Raw genomic sequence first — 15,722 nt, 5'->3', positions numbered from 1 at the left:
GGTGATGATTCTCCATGCTCCCTATGAGCCTTTAACCAAAGATTTTAACGGGGGGGGGGGGGGGGGGGGGGGGGGGGGGAATAACCATTTTGATCAGAGCATTTAACATGCGTATCGCTGGCTGAATTAATAGGAGGAATGCAGTTTGAAAGCCTTCTTCAAAACCACATGTGGCTTTAAACCTTGGAAGGGACGACCAAGTGATGAAGTATTTGGAAGGAGCAGGTGTGCAGTTTGCCAGCAGTGCTGAATGTGCCCAAGTAAATGTGGGTTTTCTTAATGAGGCAACAGGAGAGTGCAAGTTCCACACACACGCGCGCACACAGTCCACAGGTGAATATCAGTGCTTTGCAGCGTCTGTGGCTTTTCCTGTGGTGGTTGTTAAGACGTGGTGCTAATACCAATGTGCAGCTGCCAGTGCGCCGTTGGAACTGATTACTGGGGCGAGTGAATGAAGCAGGAATGGACAGAGAGGGAGAGGAAGAGTCATACACTCTGTAGCACGACATCAGTGCTCGTCTGTCTACATGTAACTGATGTGAGGAAGTGAGAGACTGCTGCGTATTGGACTGAATAATCTTATTCATTTAACTGAAACTCTGGAACATAATTAAACAGCGTATTGCACCAACTGGAGCTGAAGTCGTTTAAAGACAGGGTCACTATTCAAGCCCCCCCTGTTGCTCACATTTTGCACATTGATTACATTTATTTTCTTTTGTTTAAGATGTGTGAAACCTCAGTCATTAATCACTAGCCATTCCTCCAGTGTTCACAGCTTCACTGTTTCATTCTTCTTGCTTCTTCCCTCCTGCCCGAACACACAGTTAAAATCTAAATTCAGCTCACACTGTAGGATAGATTCTGTATGGACTGCCAAACGTCTTAACACCCCCTCACACATATATCCACCTACCCCACCTCTTTCTTTTACCCCTCTTTGCATCGTTTCCATCACTGCTGTTCTCCAACACCTCCTGCAGCTTTTCCTGCCTCTTATTTTTCTGTCATCTGTCTATCCGTCGGTCTTCCCCTCCTTTTTCTGTTTGTCCAGCTCTGGGTCAGTGTGAGAAAGGCCTCGAGGGTTGGCATGGCAGCTTGGCACAAGTTCGCAAGACTCCCTAGTAGCCCCCTGGGGTCCCTCACAGGAGGATAGGGAAACCTTTATTTACTGTAAATCCTTTCATTACACTGCTCCTTGTTTTCTTCTTGCAGTCCTTTTCTTGGCTACTTTGATTTGCTTATAGTAGTAAAATCCTTCTTGTTGTTAAGCATGTATTTGTTAGACCTTTCAAGAATTACACTCAAGGTTAGTAGTAAATGTTTTGTAGTAAAAGTATTTGACAGTAAAGTTCAAAAGCAGTTTCAAGAGCCAGGTCCACATTGCCGCCAACGAGTTGGACATGTTCTCAGCGGGCTGTCCCTGATTCTCTTCATAATTTTCATGGGCAGAATTTTTAGGTGTAGCCAGCTGGCAGTGTTCTGTTTTGGCGCTCTCAGGATAAGGGTCTGGAACAAGTTGCTGCCCCGAGTGAGGAAAGAGTGGAACAGGAAATTGACAGATTGGGGCTGTGTCTGCAATAATCTCGTTCTTCTTCTGGTCTGTTTTGGTGAGAAGAGAGTTGAGTGTAAAAGCAGAGCTGCTGTCAGTCTGCCTCCCTGTCCTCAACAATAGTCACAACCTCTGGGTAGTGACCAAATGAATGAGATCACAGGTTGAAGCAGTGGAAAAGAAATTCCTCAGAAGTGTTTCTTGCTTGTCCCGTAGCCATAGGGTAAGCAGCTCATTTACTTCTACTCTATTATTCTACTATTCTACTCTACTCAAAGTAGAGCTACTACTTTACATCAAAATAAGCCAGTCAAGGCGGTATTGGCATCTGACTACGATGTCTCCTAGACACCTCCTGGGTGAACATGTCCTACTCAGAAGAGGCCCCAGGACAGGGTGGAGAAATTACATCTCTTGGCTGGCTTGGGAACGCTTTGGTATCCCTCCTGAATGAGTTGAAGGAGGTGACCACGAAGAGGGCATATGCAAAGGCTGCATATTCCTTGATTATACTTGATTATACTATACTATTGCAGACAAAGTCACAGACAGATATCTGGATTAGTTCTTGAAATTCTCTTTTTTTTTTTTCAGTTTTTCCCATTTCTCTTTGGTATATGTTTATGTAGGGCTAGTCCAAAAATGGCTGCCTTGTCTGGGAATGAATCAAAATTGAATTCATTAGAAAATACCTAGACCCACATCCAGAACCTCTTCAGAGCTGAACTGAGACAAGTCTGCTAAAACCTTTACACAAATCCACCCATAACTTTCCGAGTGATCCTGATTAAAAATACATTTTAAAAATTAAAAATTGAAACTTAATCGGTCACAAAACCAAGTAAGCCTGCAAGGTTACAAAGAAATAAGCTTATCATAGAACTATATTCTCCTTTAGTCTGCTCGAGGCTAGCACAACAACACTGATTTACTGGCTGAATAATGGCTGGTTAGGTGGCTGTGTGATGAAAGATGGGTATACTCTTTGTGATATTGGGGTATCACATGAAAGTTGGCTAACAGCATATATAAATAACAGCAAGGATACAGATTGCGAAGGATTACATCTGGACATTATGGCCCATCATTCAGTTGTTATTATGGAGAAGTCTGCATAGATCAAACCTAAACCCAAATTCCTTAGACCTGTGTCGTACGGTACAGATTGACTGTAGCCACACTGAGGTACCTTTACCTGGCACGGCTCACACTGGACCTCATTTTGATTCTTTTGAAGGAGTTTCACTTGTCTTTTAAAGTGCTGTAGTCGTCTTTAGTGTTGTCTGTTTTACTTTGAGATAAAAATATCTGAGTCAATGTAACATCGCACAGTTTAGGTGTAAAACGAGAAGTTCTGCCAAATAGTAGCAGATTTGAAATTAAAAAGTCAGCCAGCCATTCAGAAGCAGACAAAGGTGCTGCTGTGCTCTGTGAACATTAAAATCTCAAAGCGGTGCAGTGTTTCCCCACACAGCTTTCTTCTCATTAGGGTGAAGAACCTTTCACCAAATTCCTCCTTCTGTCCTACGCCGTCTCACCGCGCACCCTTTCTTCTTCCAGTCCTCTAACACAGTCCCTCCTTCAGATTATTTACACAATGATTCTTTTAAATTCTCTTCCTTCCTTAAAAGTATGCTGACACATGGGATGGGATGGATTTTATAGGTAGGGGTAGCCTGAAGGAAAGAACACACTGTGAACAGCATCATGGTGGTATATGTTTAGAAATGTGTCCACTGTGATGGAGCGCAGTTATTGAATAGCAGTGCATTTGATCTTGTTTTGATATCAGGTGTGTGTGTGTGTGTGTGTGTGTGTGTGTGTCCATTCCTGAAGTGCACCACCTGGTTAAAAGCATGATCATTATTTAAAGCATATGTTTGTAGCAGGAAAAAGGAAAAAAGCCATTGCTACTAAAAGAAATGTGTGTGTGTGTGGGGACACAGATGCCGCAGATGGGCATGATGATCAATGTGTCCCTTCTTTCTGTTGCTTAAGAACACAAAAATGTACCATGGACAGACACACACACGTTTTCATATCCTTGTGGGGACATCTAATTGACAATACTTTCCCTAGCTGCTTACCCTAACCATTACAAATGATTTCCTAACCCTAAATCTAACCATAACCTAACTGTAACCCTGACACTTAAACCACATTTTGAGTCTCAAAAATGCCTTCAAACTTGTGGAAATGTAGATTTTATCCCTATAAGAGCTGTCGGTCCAAACAAGTAAAGTAAACTTCCAATTTTTGATTCCCACAAAGATATAAAAACGCAGTACACACACACCACCTCACTTTATTTGCTTTATTAAACTTGTCTGCTGTGCTGTATTTGTCTACCTAACAAGAAGCCATAGGGAGGACTGACAGGAGGATCTGAATGTGCCTGTCATTGTTGACCATAAAATCCTACAGTGTCTCTCACTTTTCTCTAACCAAGCGACAATAAATCGTACAGCTTTGGCTGAACACGGGTGGTGACACAAAGTTGTCATTCAGACTGCAGAATGTCAGCTTCCAGGCTTCCTAGATGCAGCATTTTTTTCCCCATTGAAGTTTAAGTATTTTTAACCCATGTGGGCGAAAGTTAACTTCTATTGGTGTCACCCAGCCTGAATTAGTGTCTTCAATGGGCTCTTTGTGTAATTGTGTGAGAAAACTCTACAATTACAGTTGCACTACTGACTCAGAACAAGTTCTTGAGACATGCTGCCCGGCCACAAAGGAAAACAAATGTGTTTATAGATGGCCACAAAGCTAGCCAACCGTTCAACATGCTGTTCAGACAGACAGCAAGTTAGATTAGCTACATTCAACTTGACTTTATTATTTTATGACAAATTATTTTTCAGGTTTGTTTGTTTTTTCTTATGTTTTTTTTGTGTTTAGTTTTTTTCTACTGTTGGATCTTTAAAGCTCTAAGTGAAAGAAGATATCTTTAATATGGTCATCAGAAGCCCCTCCCATGTTCTGTTTGCAAAAGCAAAAAAAAAGCTGGCTTAAAGTTGAACTGCTCCGAAGACAAGCAACATGCGCTAAGGATCAAATCTGATTCATGCAAAGCTACTGTAATAGAATCCAAAAATAAAAATACAAAGGTAGACATGAGGGGAATGTCATTTAAAATCAAATTCAGTTTACGTGTGGACAACTGTGTTTACAGTGTAAATACTGTAAATACTGATGATGTCAGTTCAAGTGCAGCAAAGACAATAGAAAAGAAACAAACAAGCAAGAGGGAACAGGTGTGCACGTGTGTTGTGCTAGTCTAGTTCACTGATTAACATTGAGACTCTGTGAAAACTTCACCTTCACCTTCTGTGTCCTCTTTATCTTGACTTGTTTCCTTTCTACAAACTTTTTCTTTTTTGATAACAGTATCAATAAACCATGACCTCCTGTCTTATCTCTTACCTTTTGATCTTGTTTTCTATTCTCGGAGTCATAAACAGTTTCAGATATCACCTGAAATGTCCTGTATCATTGGCAGTTGTTGTCTTAACACTGCCCTGGAGCGTTTTGTTGCCCTGTCTGCTGAAAAAAGAGATACATGGTATTAAAGTTTGTTTCAGATTTTAAGTAATATTTTACTGTAGTAAACATGGAAATATGCACTCAGTGTACCTTGCCCCTGTGAAATACAGCACCCTGCCAGAGATCTTCAGATACTGTGATCTGAAAACAGGTGAAGCATTTTTCTTTTCCCCGACATGTAGGGGTTTTTTTTGTTTTGTTTTGTTTTTGTTTTTGTTTTTTTGGGGGGGGGGTTGGTTTCTTTTTGTAAGACTTTACTACATCTAAAAAAAAAAAGAAAAAAAAAGATGAGGAACAACTTGGGAACTATCTATCTGTCTCTGCTGCTATCTTACCTGTTTGAGTGCCTGTCATTAAACAAGGTGACTTGACCCTGGAGTCACAGTTGGTTTCCGCCTACCCAATCCTTGTCCCTTGTTAATTGCATGCTTGTAATTTAGTCTCTGAACTGCGTTTAAACCATGTTAAATAGATTTCGTGGTCTTGCAACAAACTGCCCTTTTGAAAGGACCTTGCTTCTCCACTTCTTTCCAGCAGCTAATACCTTTAATATCAATACAGGCATTATTTGTCGTCTGTGCCCTCTCTCTTGCCCGTGTGGGCAGGACAATGAGTCCAGGACAGCCCGTTCATCTGGGATCAATTAACCCAGGCATTCAGGCTCAGCCAAATGCCCGTTTCTGACTGTGCTCAGCATAATGATAGGCTTTCAACCAATAATGTCTTTGTTCTGGATGGGTCTGTTTGTTTTCTTTCTTTGGTCAGATCCGAGTTTCAAGGGGTGCATCTGAGAAGGCCTATTTCTGCCCTCTTGTTTTTGGGTCTTTTGAGTTTCCGTTGCGTTTGAAGCTCCTTACTTAATTAAAACTTAGGGTTGGCGATCATGAATGTGGCTGAGAATGCCATGCAGAATGGCATCTTGGGTTAAACAGCGGTTGGCATTCGATGTCAGAAACCCCAAATCGCTCCCCAAATGTTTCCCTTGATTTTTTTTTCTTCCTCCGTTTCCCACTGTTTGTGTTCATTCCTGTCCTCCTGCCATATTGGACTTTAACATGGACCCGGCGAGGTATTTCCAGGCTTGTCAGTCTATTAATCCTTTCTACCTAAGAAGTGGTTTTCAACTGGAGCCAGATCCACATTTTCGAACCACAAATTCATCAAGAAATGTTTGAAATGCTTTCAAAGCCTTTTGATTCTGTTCATCTGGGCCTTTAAAAGAAAGTCCCGCTGTTCTGTGGTATGCTAGCGTTTCCCAGAGAATTGCATTTTGTTGACTGTGGTTGTCGGATGCATGCCATGTGTGTTTTGACAACTGTAGGTACATGCGACCTTCCACAGATGAATTATTAAATTATACCATTATATTTAATATTTCAACTTCCAACTACTATGTGACAAATGCATGATGAGCAATAAACTCAGCTGTCTTTCCAGTGAGTCACCTTGTTTTGGAGGAGAGTCAATAACCGTAGCTGTTGTCCTGCTCTGCAGCCACAGCAACCTCACTGAGGCTGCAGGTTCCACTTTGAAGCATATCTCTAGAGCAGAACAAGCTTTGTATTCCACCTCCATTCGACATTTCAGTGTCTTTAATGGACAACTTTACCTAAAGGAAGCTGGTGTCATTTACCAGAGAGCAGCTGGATTAAGGACCACCACATAACAGCTGGCCTACAGGCAGAGAGACCAGTTAACAGCTAGCTGGTTTGCTGCAACTGATCTTTCAAAACAAGAGTGAGGGTATCATGTGTGGCACTGTGCACTCAGAGCAGGATTGTTGTCAGAAGTTGGGGAAATCTTGACTTAAATCCAAAAATGATGCACAGAAAAGCAACTTCAAACAGCTACTTGAAAATGAAGTGTTAATACAGCAGTGGAAGTCTAATGACTTGATTAGACTTCCACTGACATTGCCTTTGGTTCTTACCTGCCATTTACAGGTTTAGACACCTACTTCAAGCCCAGATGGTTTGATAAGACTGAGCCGGGCAGTTTCAGGTGCTCCTCAGTGAAGCAGCACATTTTATACAGTTATGCTTCAGGAACTAACATGAGGAACACTGGAAGGAAATTGGTTGACAAAAAAAATATTGAAGATTTGCTTATGCTAAGCACCTGTCAGATAAATATGTGGGCTATTTCAGTGACTACACTGGTGGTTTTGAACGTTGGAAGACTTTAATCTCAGTCTGTTGGAAAATTATATTTTACCACCTAAAAGAAAGTCCTTTGCCTTTGGAAATCTTCTGCTGCACACTGTCTTAAAGTCAGGTGATCACTTAATTGAATTTGGCCTGAACACATACTTCCTTAATTTGTCACTTCATAGATCTGCATATTCAGGAACTTAGATGCAAATCTAAGTGCATCTAAGTGCCTAGATCTAATCTAGATCAGTCATTGTTAGCTGATACCTGATCTATTTAATAAAGTCACTACTGGGGCTCCTGGTTACTCCTGGAATTTCATTGACTTTAGTGACATAACTGCTATGGCTTCACAGAACCCACACAAGCTTGATAAGGACAGAACTTGCACAAGGTGTAGTCAACCTTTTCACAGCACGGCTGTAACAAGAGACACAATGTGACCGGAGCCAACAATAAATGTGACTCAAAGGCACCTTTTCTGTGAACTGAAAGACCTGCATTTATGTCTTTGACCTCCTGTTTTGACTGAACCATGGCTACAATTTGAAGTCCTGTGCTGCTCCTCACTCACCCTGCGCCAACCTGTCAGCTCATACGGGATTTGCAGTTCAGACAAACCTATGCAAGAATGTACGTGTGTGTGTGTGTGTGTGTGTGTGGTTAAAAATAGCCCACAGAATTTATTTTATTATTTTATTTTTTTTGTGCGTGGCAGACGGTGTATACAATTGCATATTGCCCATGGGTGTAAGGGTGTGTGTGTGAGAGTCGATCTGCATGCTTTTCCCCTTTGTATGTTATCAAAACAGTTTCTTTTGTCAGCCAACAGGCGCCACTTTCCAAGAATTTTTATCCTGGTTCCTGTGTCTGTTTTATTCTGCCGTGCACGGAATTGTTCTATATCGGATCTGGACATTTGATTATTAAGAAAGTGAACACACAACACAGTCACGTGACCCGTAAAAGGAATGTGCCCTGAATGATTTTTCTTTTTCTTTTTTTTTCCTTCAAGGCCATGTCAACTAGTATTTCCAATTTAAAACTGATGATAGTTGGTGTCTGTGCTCAGCATGAATTATTCAATATTTGGCTGTTCTATATTTCACACTGTCCACGCGCACACACGCGCACATGCACGCACGGCACTCATATACACACACACTCATAGTGAGTTTTACACAGTTCTTCTTCACTGTATTTAGTTTTTAATCAAAACACTTAAGATTTTTTTCCAATAGCAAAAATCAGATCTCTTTTAATGGTGAGAAAACCCTGTAATAAAATAAATAAAATAAAATCACAGGATATGACATTTTAAACATGCTCAGTCAGACCACAACACATATTTCATCACGCATTTAACGGAGTCCCTTTAACTGTTTTTATTGCTTGTAAGAGCAGCTGTTAATTGTGCAGCACTTTCACAGTGGTTTATTTCCATAAATGTTTAACTTCATTAACTTTTATAACACATGCAATTGAACCATTAAGTTAATGTACACCTCTGAACGTAAAGGCACTCTTGGCCGTGTAGTGCGGTGCCTCCATTGATGTTGCAGGAAAGCTTGAGCAGGAAGAAGAGTGGGAGCAGGATTCATGGAACGATGAGGAGGAAGTAGAGTTGGAGAGCCTGTTACAACTTCACAGAAAAGCCATGTTATGTGATTCCACTTCATTGTGTTTTATTAGACGCATCCCCAGTTCAACTTTGGGAGGATACACAAACCTCAGGTCTGTGCCAAATCAAACGGCTGGTGTGGCGACCCATTTGGAAATAAAGGAGCAGCCAAAAAGTACCTAAAGAATTACCAAGTTTGAGTCTGACTCTGAATTTTGTCCAAAATACTTGTTTCACTGAGCATTAACTCTACAGTGGACACCCGACGTCAGTATAAAGAGACATGATGCCAATTGTTTGAGCAGTGTTGATACTCAACTTTGTGGACACGATAACGCAAAAATGAAGCGATGAGATATTGTCAGTGCGTCTGCTAAAAATCTTGATAAGTTCAAATCTCGGTGACTTTGACCTCAACGAGAAGAAAGTCACCTAGGACTTTCAAATTGATACAATAGGTGCATCTACTAGGAGGCTGAGGGGTAGCACTGGCAGCTGTCAGTATTTTTGTAATTTACTATAAGCAGCAATATTCTCAAACAACTAAACCACCACCAACAATAACCTCAGTTACACTTTTAACACTGTTATTTCCACCACTACGTTGTAGATTTTACCCACCAGTGAAAACAAAGCAGAAGATTTTAATGAGAGTACATTGCTGATCCCCAAAGGGACAGCTTGAACTGTACAGTATCTAGCACTGTGTTCTTATTCTTGCTTCTATTGAACATGATCAAATATAGTACGATACACGTTTTGGGACCTTTCACAACCAAGTGAGTGCTGATGAAAGTATTAGGGCTGCCACGATTAGTCGACTAGTCACGATTATGTCGACTATCAAAATCGTCGACGACTAATTTAATAGTCGACGCCTCGTTTAAAGCTTTGTAAGACCCCAAAAGACGCAGGAATAAGTCGTAGGATTTAAGAGTGTAATAACGGACTGAAACAGAAGATGGCAGCACTGCATTGTACAAGGATGCCAGCTGCCGTTAAACGCCGAAGAAGAAGAAGCTGTGTCCCAGAATTCCTAGCGCAGCCCTGCTCAGTTTTCAACAATGGCGGCAGCTAGTTAGTTTTAAAGTTACTCTTATTATTCTTTCTGGGTCACAAAATAAACGTTTAACATATTTTCAGGTGGGAATGTAGCTGTGTAAACTTCAAATATCTGCTCAGTTTATCAAGACGCCACATATTTTCAAAAGCGCTCCGACGTTTTCGGAGACGTCTGTTACCCACTAGCTCGTTAGCTAGCTGGGGGCAAGGCTCGCTAGAGCCCGTGAGAACATCGGACTCCCGGCAAATCGTTTTCAAACCCACCGCTGTCTTTCGTTACTCAGGTTAAACATGATATATAAGTCACTTAGATAACTTAAAAATGTTATTGTTTGGCTTTTTTCAGCATTTTATTTGTTCCTGAGTAAATCGGTTTGGCTGAGATTAAAGTTATAGTTTTTACACAGCTGAATAAACGTCAAGCAGACAGCTGAAACAATCTGCAAACTTCATTAAAATTTAATAAACTATCATCTTGTCTTTATTTTTAGTTAGCACATACCTTAAACACTTAAAGCTGTAAGCTAATGATAGTTATATAAGAGCAGATGCTGCTGGTGCAATAAGCTGTACGTTTTACTTTCAATGGATGCATGATCTGATTAGTCGACTAATCACAAAAATAATCGGTGACTAGTCGACTATCAAAATAATCGTTTGTGGCAGCCCTAGAAAGTATATACTGAAACACTTCAGGAATGAGGCTTCATTATACTCCATTTCCTTATTTGCCCTGTTCACTGTGATGTGTGCAAAATTTTGCAAAAGTCTGAATGTGTTTGCATGTAAAGAATTGGGTTTATAAGTATCCAAATTTTGAACATCACACAGCAACTTTGATGCGGCCTTGATGGCCTTGCATGACCTGCTTCAGGAAGTTTTAAAAGCCTTGCTCTGTTGAGAGTGGAGGGGGCGGGGGCCAAGAGGAATTCATCAGTGCCCCAGTTCCTGTCCAGTACCCAAGATCACTATGGGAGGGTGAGCTGGCATCTAGGTGGTGCATAAAACTTGACATTTCCTGCCTCTTGTATTGCTGACTTGACTTTTCTTTTTTTTGCTGTGTGTGTGTGATGCAGCTTTTGGAGGGAGTCTGTTTGAGATGGAAGGTTCCTGTACTGTGGTCACAGATTACAGCCAGTGAGGAGTTACTGAGTTGCTGAGCATAAATTTATTACGTAAACCTGTGAAAAAGTGAGGAAAAGCGAGGACGCAAACCAAACTAATAGACATACAGTAAGATCTCAAACACAGACAGGAGGAACCCATAGAGTAAACAAACCCTGAGTCATAAGCAGTATTATATAATACTACAGTGTAACGTTTCTTGAAAGTCAATCTTTTCTTAATGAAATCAATCTTTTATGCTTAACTGTGGTTAAATTTACCCAGACCTAACCCTAACTTGATCTTATGCGTCAACAGCAGTATTTGAATGGCACCATTTTAAAAGAGTTATCCTTTAGTGGAAGAATGTGGCCTGGGATGCTGAGTGGAGCGGTCGCTATCAAAACTCAAGTTAATGCATCACAAGCATAGGGCAGAATATCAGCAGAGTGTATCTCATGTTGTATTTACACAGAAAGTGTTGTACTGCAGTTTTCATGCCATGTTTTCACTGTACACATAATAGTAACCAGGAGCTCCAAGCAACCAGAGCATCACATCTGTTTTTCATTTTCTATTTGAGCTCTGAGCAGTTGTAAGAGGCAGGTAACCTACGCTTAAGACTGCACCTGAACGCCTCCTGTGTTGGTACAGACTTTTGGTGATCCTGATTGAACTGTATTTTTGATTTGTTACTGACGTTTAGGGGCATGTTTAATATGTATGTTCCTTGAAACCTAAAAATATGACTGTGTCCATTTCCAGATGTATGGGCGTTACACCCAGGAGCTCGGGGTGTACGCCAAAGAGGAGGCCGCTCGGCTGAGGGAGAGCGGGCAGAGGCGATCAGTCAGCGATCGAAGCCGGACATTGGACCTGCTGGAGTACGACAAGGGCCGCTGTGCCAAGTGTCGGAGTAAGTTTCAGACCACACAGCCTCATACTGATTTCTGGAATAAGGGCCACTGATGAGACTTTCTTATTATTTCTGACCATTTGCTTAGCGTGATTTAATGACACTCAAATGAACAAAATTGGTGTGAAAAAAGTGCAAAGTTGGAGATTTCCCGTTTGGCTTTAACTAAAATCTTTTGCAGTGCTAGCACCAAAAATGTCCTCTTTTGTGTGAACATTTGTGACATATAATCTAAAATCCTGCGACTGTGGTGATCAGTGTACGGTGGGCCATTGCTCATTGCTATACAGTTTACTTTTTGACCTTTTCCGTTATATCTTGTCATGTGTGATATAGCTATAGGACTTCTCTATGACATTTTCTGGTGGTCGATAATGTCTGCCTTGGATGTGAGTGTCCCACAAGACAAGATCGCTGAACATCGGGTTTTACTGTGGTTTGGCCACGTGCCCACTGACTGACAGCTCCAGTATGGCACAGTTCGATTACTATAAAGTGTGTTTACCCTGGTCATAGGGGCTTTTAGGAGGGAGGTTAGGGACCTTGCTAAATTACTGGAATTCTAGACATTTCCAGGGCTTGGATGAAAGTTGATGGTTTTTCTAAATTGTTATTGGGAAGAAAAAAAATTAAGTCAGTCTTTGCAATGATTTAGCTCAGGACAGTCATAGAAAAGAAGTGCTATAGTGTATGAGCCCCATTAATAGACATAAACAGTACACACTCATATTTACATAGAGGAGCCTGAGACTTCCCCAGCTTGAGGAAAATTGTTTGGTCACTATTACCTTTGTGTTGAAAATGTAGTGCCAAAGGCACTTTGATAACTCTAAAATGGCTCCTCTGCCTTATGTTTAACTTGAAGCATTTAGTTTACCGGAGAGTTAAAGGAAGAAAAGAGTCAAAAGTGCAAGAAAATACTCACAAAGGCAATCCTTGGAGCTTTTTACTGCATGGCTGAATTCATGTGAACATTCCCCAGCCTTTCTCTCCCTGATGTTGGTGGGGATAAAAAATAATTACGAGTGTGTGCATGTTATTCAGGCAGATAAGATTGTGTATAGAATGCTTTGCAGGATAAAAGAGGTTGTTAACACAACATTACAAAGGGAAAGTCTTTGACATTTATGTTGGATTTTGAAGGCACATGCACAGACTGTGTGTCTCAGATGGTAACCGAGACTGAGGTACCAGTTTAATTCTTGGTCAAGCTTTATTTGTCAAGAGGTCTAAATCCAGACTGACACTGGTACAGACTGATTCAGACCCAAATCAGGATAAATCTCCATCAGAGGGATTAATTGCCTACAGTTGGAGTTTACATGGAGTGTTACTTTTTACAGTATTGGGCTTGAATGTTTTTTTTTTTTTTCTCAAACGGTTATTTTTTTCCTGGGGATTAATTATTTATAAAATACACCTTTTATAAGAGTTCAAAAAGAGTGCAGTTCACAAGTTCAAAAGCAATCAAAATTTTCTGGCACTGGTCTGATTTAATATGTGAGTTAAATGGTCTATTTGTAACAATGGTCAGAGTTCAGGTTTTCAAATGCTATTTGAAAAGCTTAGAGTTGGCCTGTTTTAACCAGATTTCTCCAATGAGCTTTTAATGTACTTTATTATTGCATTCACTCTGCTCAATGTGCCGGAGTCACTGGTAGCAAAACAGCCTCAGGAAATGATGCTAACCCCATCATGCTCTGCAGTACAGTTTTCTTGGAGGTACTCATTCAAACTCTGATAATTATGGCAAGATATCTTCATTTTTATCTCATGTGAACATAAAACTCTTCATGATTGTCCATATGATCACCCACAAACTTTAGTCAAGACCGAAGGTGTCGATTTGGGGCCTCTTTCTTCACCCATCTCAGGGGTGGGTGAAAACCTGGCTGAGGGTAGAGGGTGCAGGGGAGACCTTTCTGTTTTGTTTTTTGTTTTTGTTTTTTTCAGATATGCATTGATCACACTGGACTATTTCACTATGTTTTTCAGTCCAATGAGTGCTGTAAAAGCCCAGGGAAGATCATGATCACTAAGAGAAAATTAAGAAACTTGACTCTTACAATTGCATGCTGTGCGGTCTCTGAGCCACAGAGAAAGGGGAGTTTGGAGAATTCAATGAAATCCCATTATTGTTAAAACATTGACCATAATGAGTGCACATAAACTCTTGACAGGAACCATATATAAAATGTTCCTAATGACTGGCTCAGCTGTTGGAGCTTGCCTGGTTGTTAGTGCAGTAATATTCATTTATAAATAGCTCATTCCTTTCTACTACTGCAGAAATGCGGAATGAAGACGTTTCTATTTTTTTAGCGTTATTTTAAGGACACACACTGTTCTGACTTAAATCAGCAGACAAAGGCACCTGTGGGTTGTGTGCTTATTGTCAGTGCGAGCAGCGACATCATGTCCTGTATGGTGTGGGCATCACGTTGCAGTAAAGCTGATTTAAAAAGTTGCGAGTTAACAATCCAAACTGATAAAACAAGCAAAAAAACAAAAACAACAACCCAAAAACCAAAACTTGTCTTCCAAACCTTAGTGACATGTTGAGACTTTCTACTTCTCGACCTACACTAGCTTTTTATCCAGGGTTTTCCAGGTTTTTTAGCTTCCCCAAAAATTTATGTCTTGCAAGCTCCCCTCAGCACATTGTTTGTTTTTCACAGTAGTGCCAAAGTTTTAGGAAAATTTGTGTCAGCAAATTAGTGTGCTGACATCACCATCTGAGGTCTAAGTCATTAAAGGTGAAAACCTTGACTCTAACTCTAGGCTATCACAGAATGTAATTTATGCTCTTACTGTCATCATAAACTCATTGTTCTAAATGACACATCAAAAAAAGAAAAATCAGTTTTGCCTTTCTGCAGCAGATAGGGTTAAGTTAGGGTTATCTCCTATAATGATGTCTGCTTCAGTGGTCTGAAAGCAGAAACAGTAAATGTTGTACGCGTTTCTGCATTGGCCACACAATACAAGCAGCATGTTTGCTATTCCAGGTTTTTGTTGCAGGTGCGGCAAAAAATGAATGTATTTGACTAACTTGCTCTGTGCTCACATGCAAGCCTCCCTCTTAAAAATCCAGTAACCTTCAGAAGGGTTGGGGTTAGGCCAGCCACCAATCGTGGACTGCATTTTACTCCTCAAAGGAAAAAAAAAAAGCTCCCCATTTGCTCCCATGGAAACACAGCGGCACAAAGGCTTTTGGTTAAAAAGTTGTTGCAAATGTGCAAATGTAAACGTTCTGCAGCGGCTTTGATCAGTGGACAGTGACTTAGGCTTCATCAGACTGCTCAAGGGTTGTTGACCATGCTGCTGCCTATTCAGTATTAATGGACTGCCCTCTGCTGTTCATAAGTGATCGGTGCAATCATATAGACATGTTTGTCCTAAAATCAGCAGATTTTTTTCTGTGTGTGTGTGTGTCCTCTGCTCTCATCTGAGTGATGAGTTTTGCCGTTGTTTTGCTGACAGCTGATGACTCAGCTACCAGTCCATCTCTTTTGCCTCCTCTCATCATCTCTACACTGATCAGGACACTGAAATGCTAGCGATTCAATGGATTAGTCTCTCAGCAGGTAGCTTCAAGCATGAGAGAGGTGATGCGGATAGCCCTGCGGAAACACACACTTTTCTCTCTGCAGGAGGGAAAAGGCAAATATAAACACACACAGAGTGAGGCAAAGGTATAAGCCACAAATCGACCGGCTGAGAACGTGTGAATATAAACCTGAAACACACACACTTTTTTTATTTATTCATTGC

At 40.9% G+C, this 15,722-nt stretch overlaps 1 protein-coding gene across 4 annotated transcripts in view; it reads left to right on the top strand.

Annotated features, from left to right (window-relative positions):
- The window catches only part of LOC146504500 (chloride channel protein 2-like), a 217,965-nt gene that overhangs the window by 79,692 nt on the left and 122,551 nt on the right, over window positions 1-15,722 (top strand). For all 4 annotated transcript variants that reach the window (XM_085131423.1, XM_085131419.1, XM_085131421.1 and 1 more), the window contains exon 2: window positions 11,798-11,948. In XM_085131423.1, coding sequence (XP_084987549.1) covers window positions 11,798-11,948 — 151 coding nt within the window. The remainder of the gene's footprint in view (window positions 1-11,797; window positions 11,949-15,722) is intronic.

The sequence above is a fragment of the Neolamprologus multifasciatus genome, chromosome 14 (assembly GCF_963576455.1).
Source record: "Neolamprologus multifasciatus chromosome 14, fNeoMul1.2, whole genome shotgun sequence".
NCBI classification, from domain to species: domain Eukaryota; kingdom Metazoa; phylum Chordata; class Actinopteri; order Cichliformes; family Cichlidae; genus Neolamprologus; species Neolamprologus multifasciatus.
Note: the sequence above shows the minus strand (reverse complement) of the source record. Positions and strands in the feature narration are given on the sequence as shown.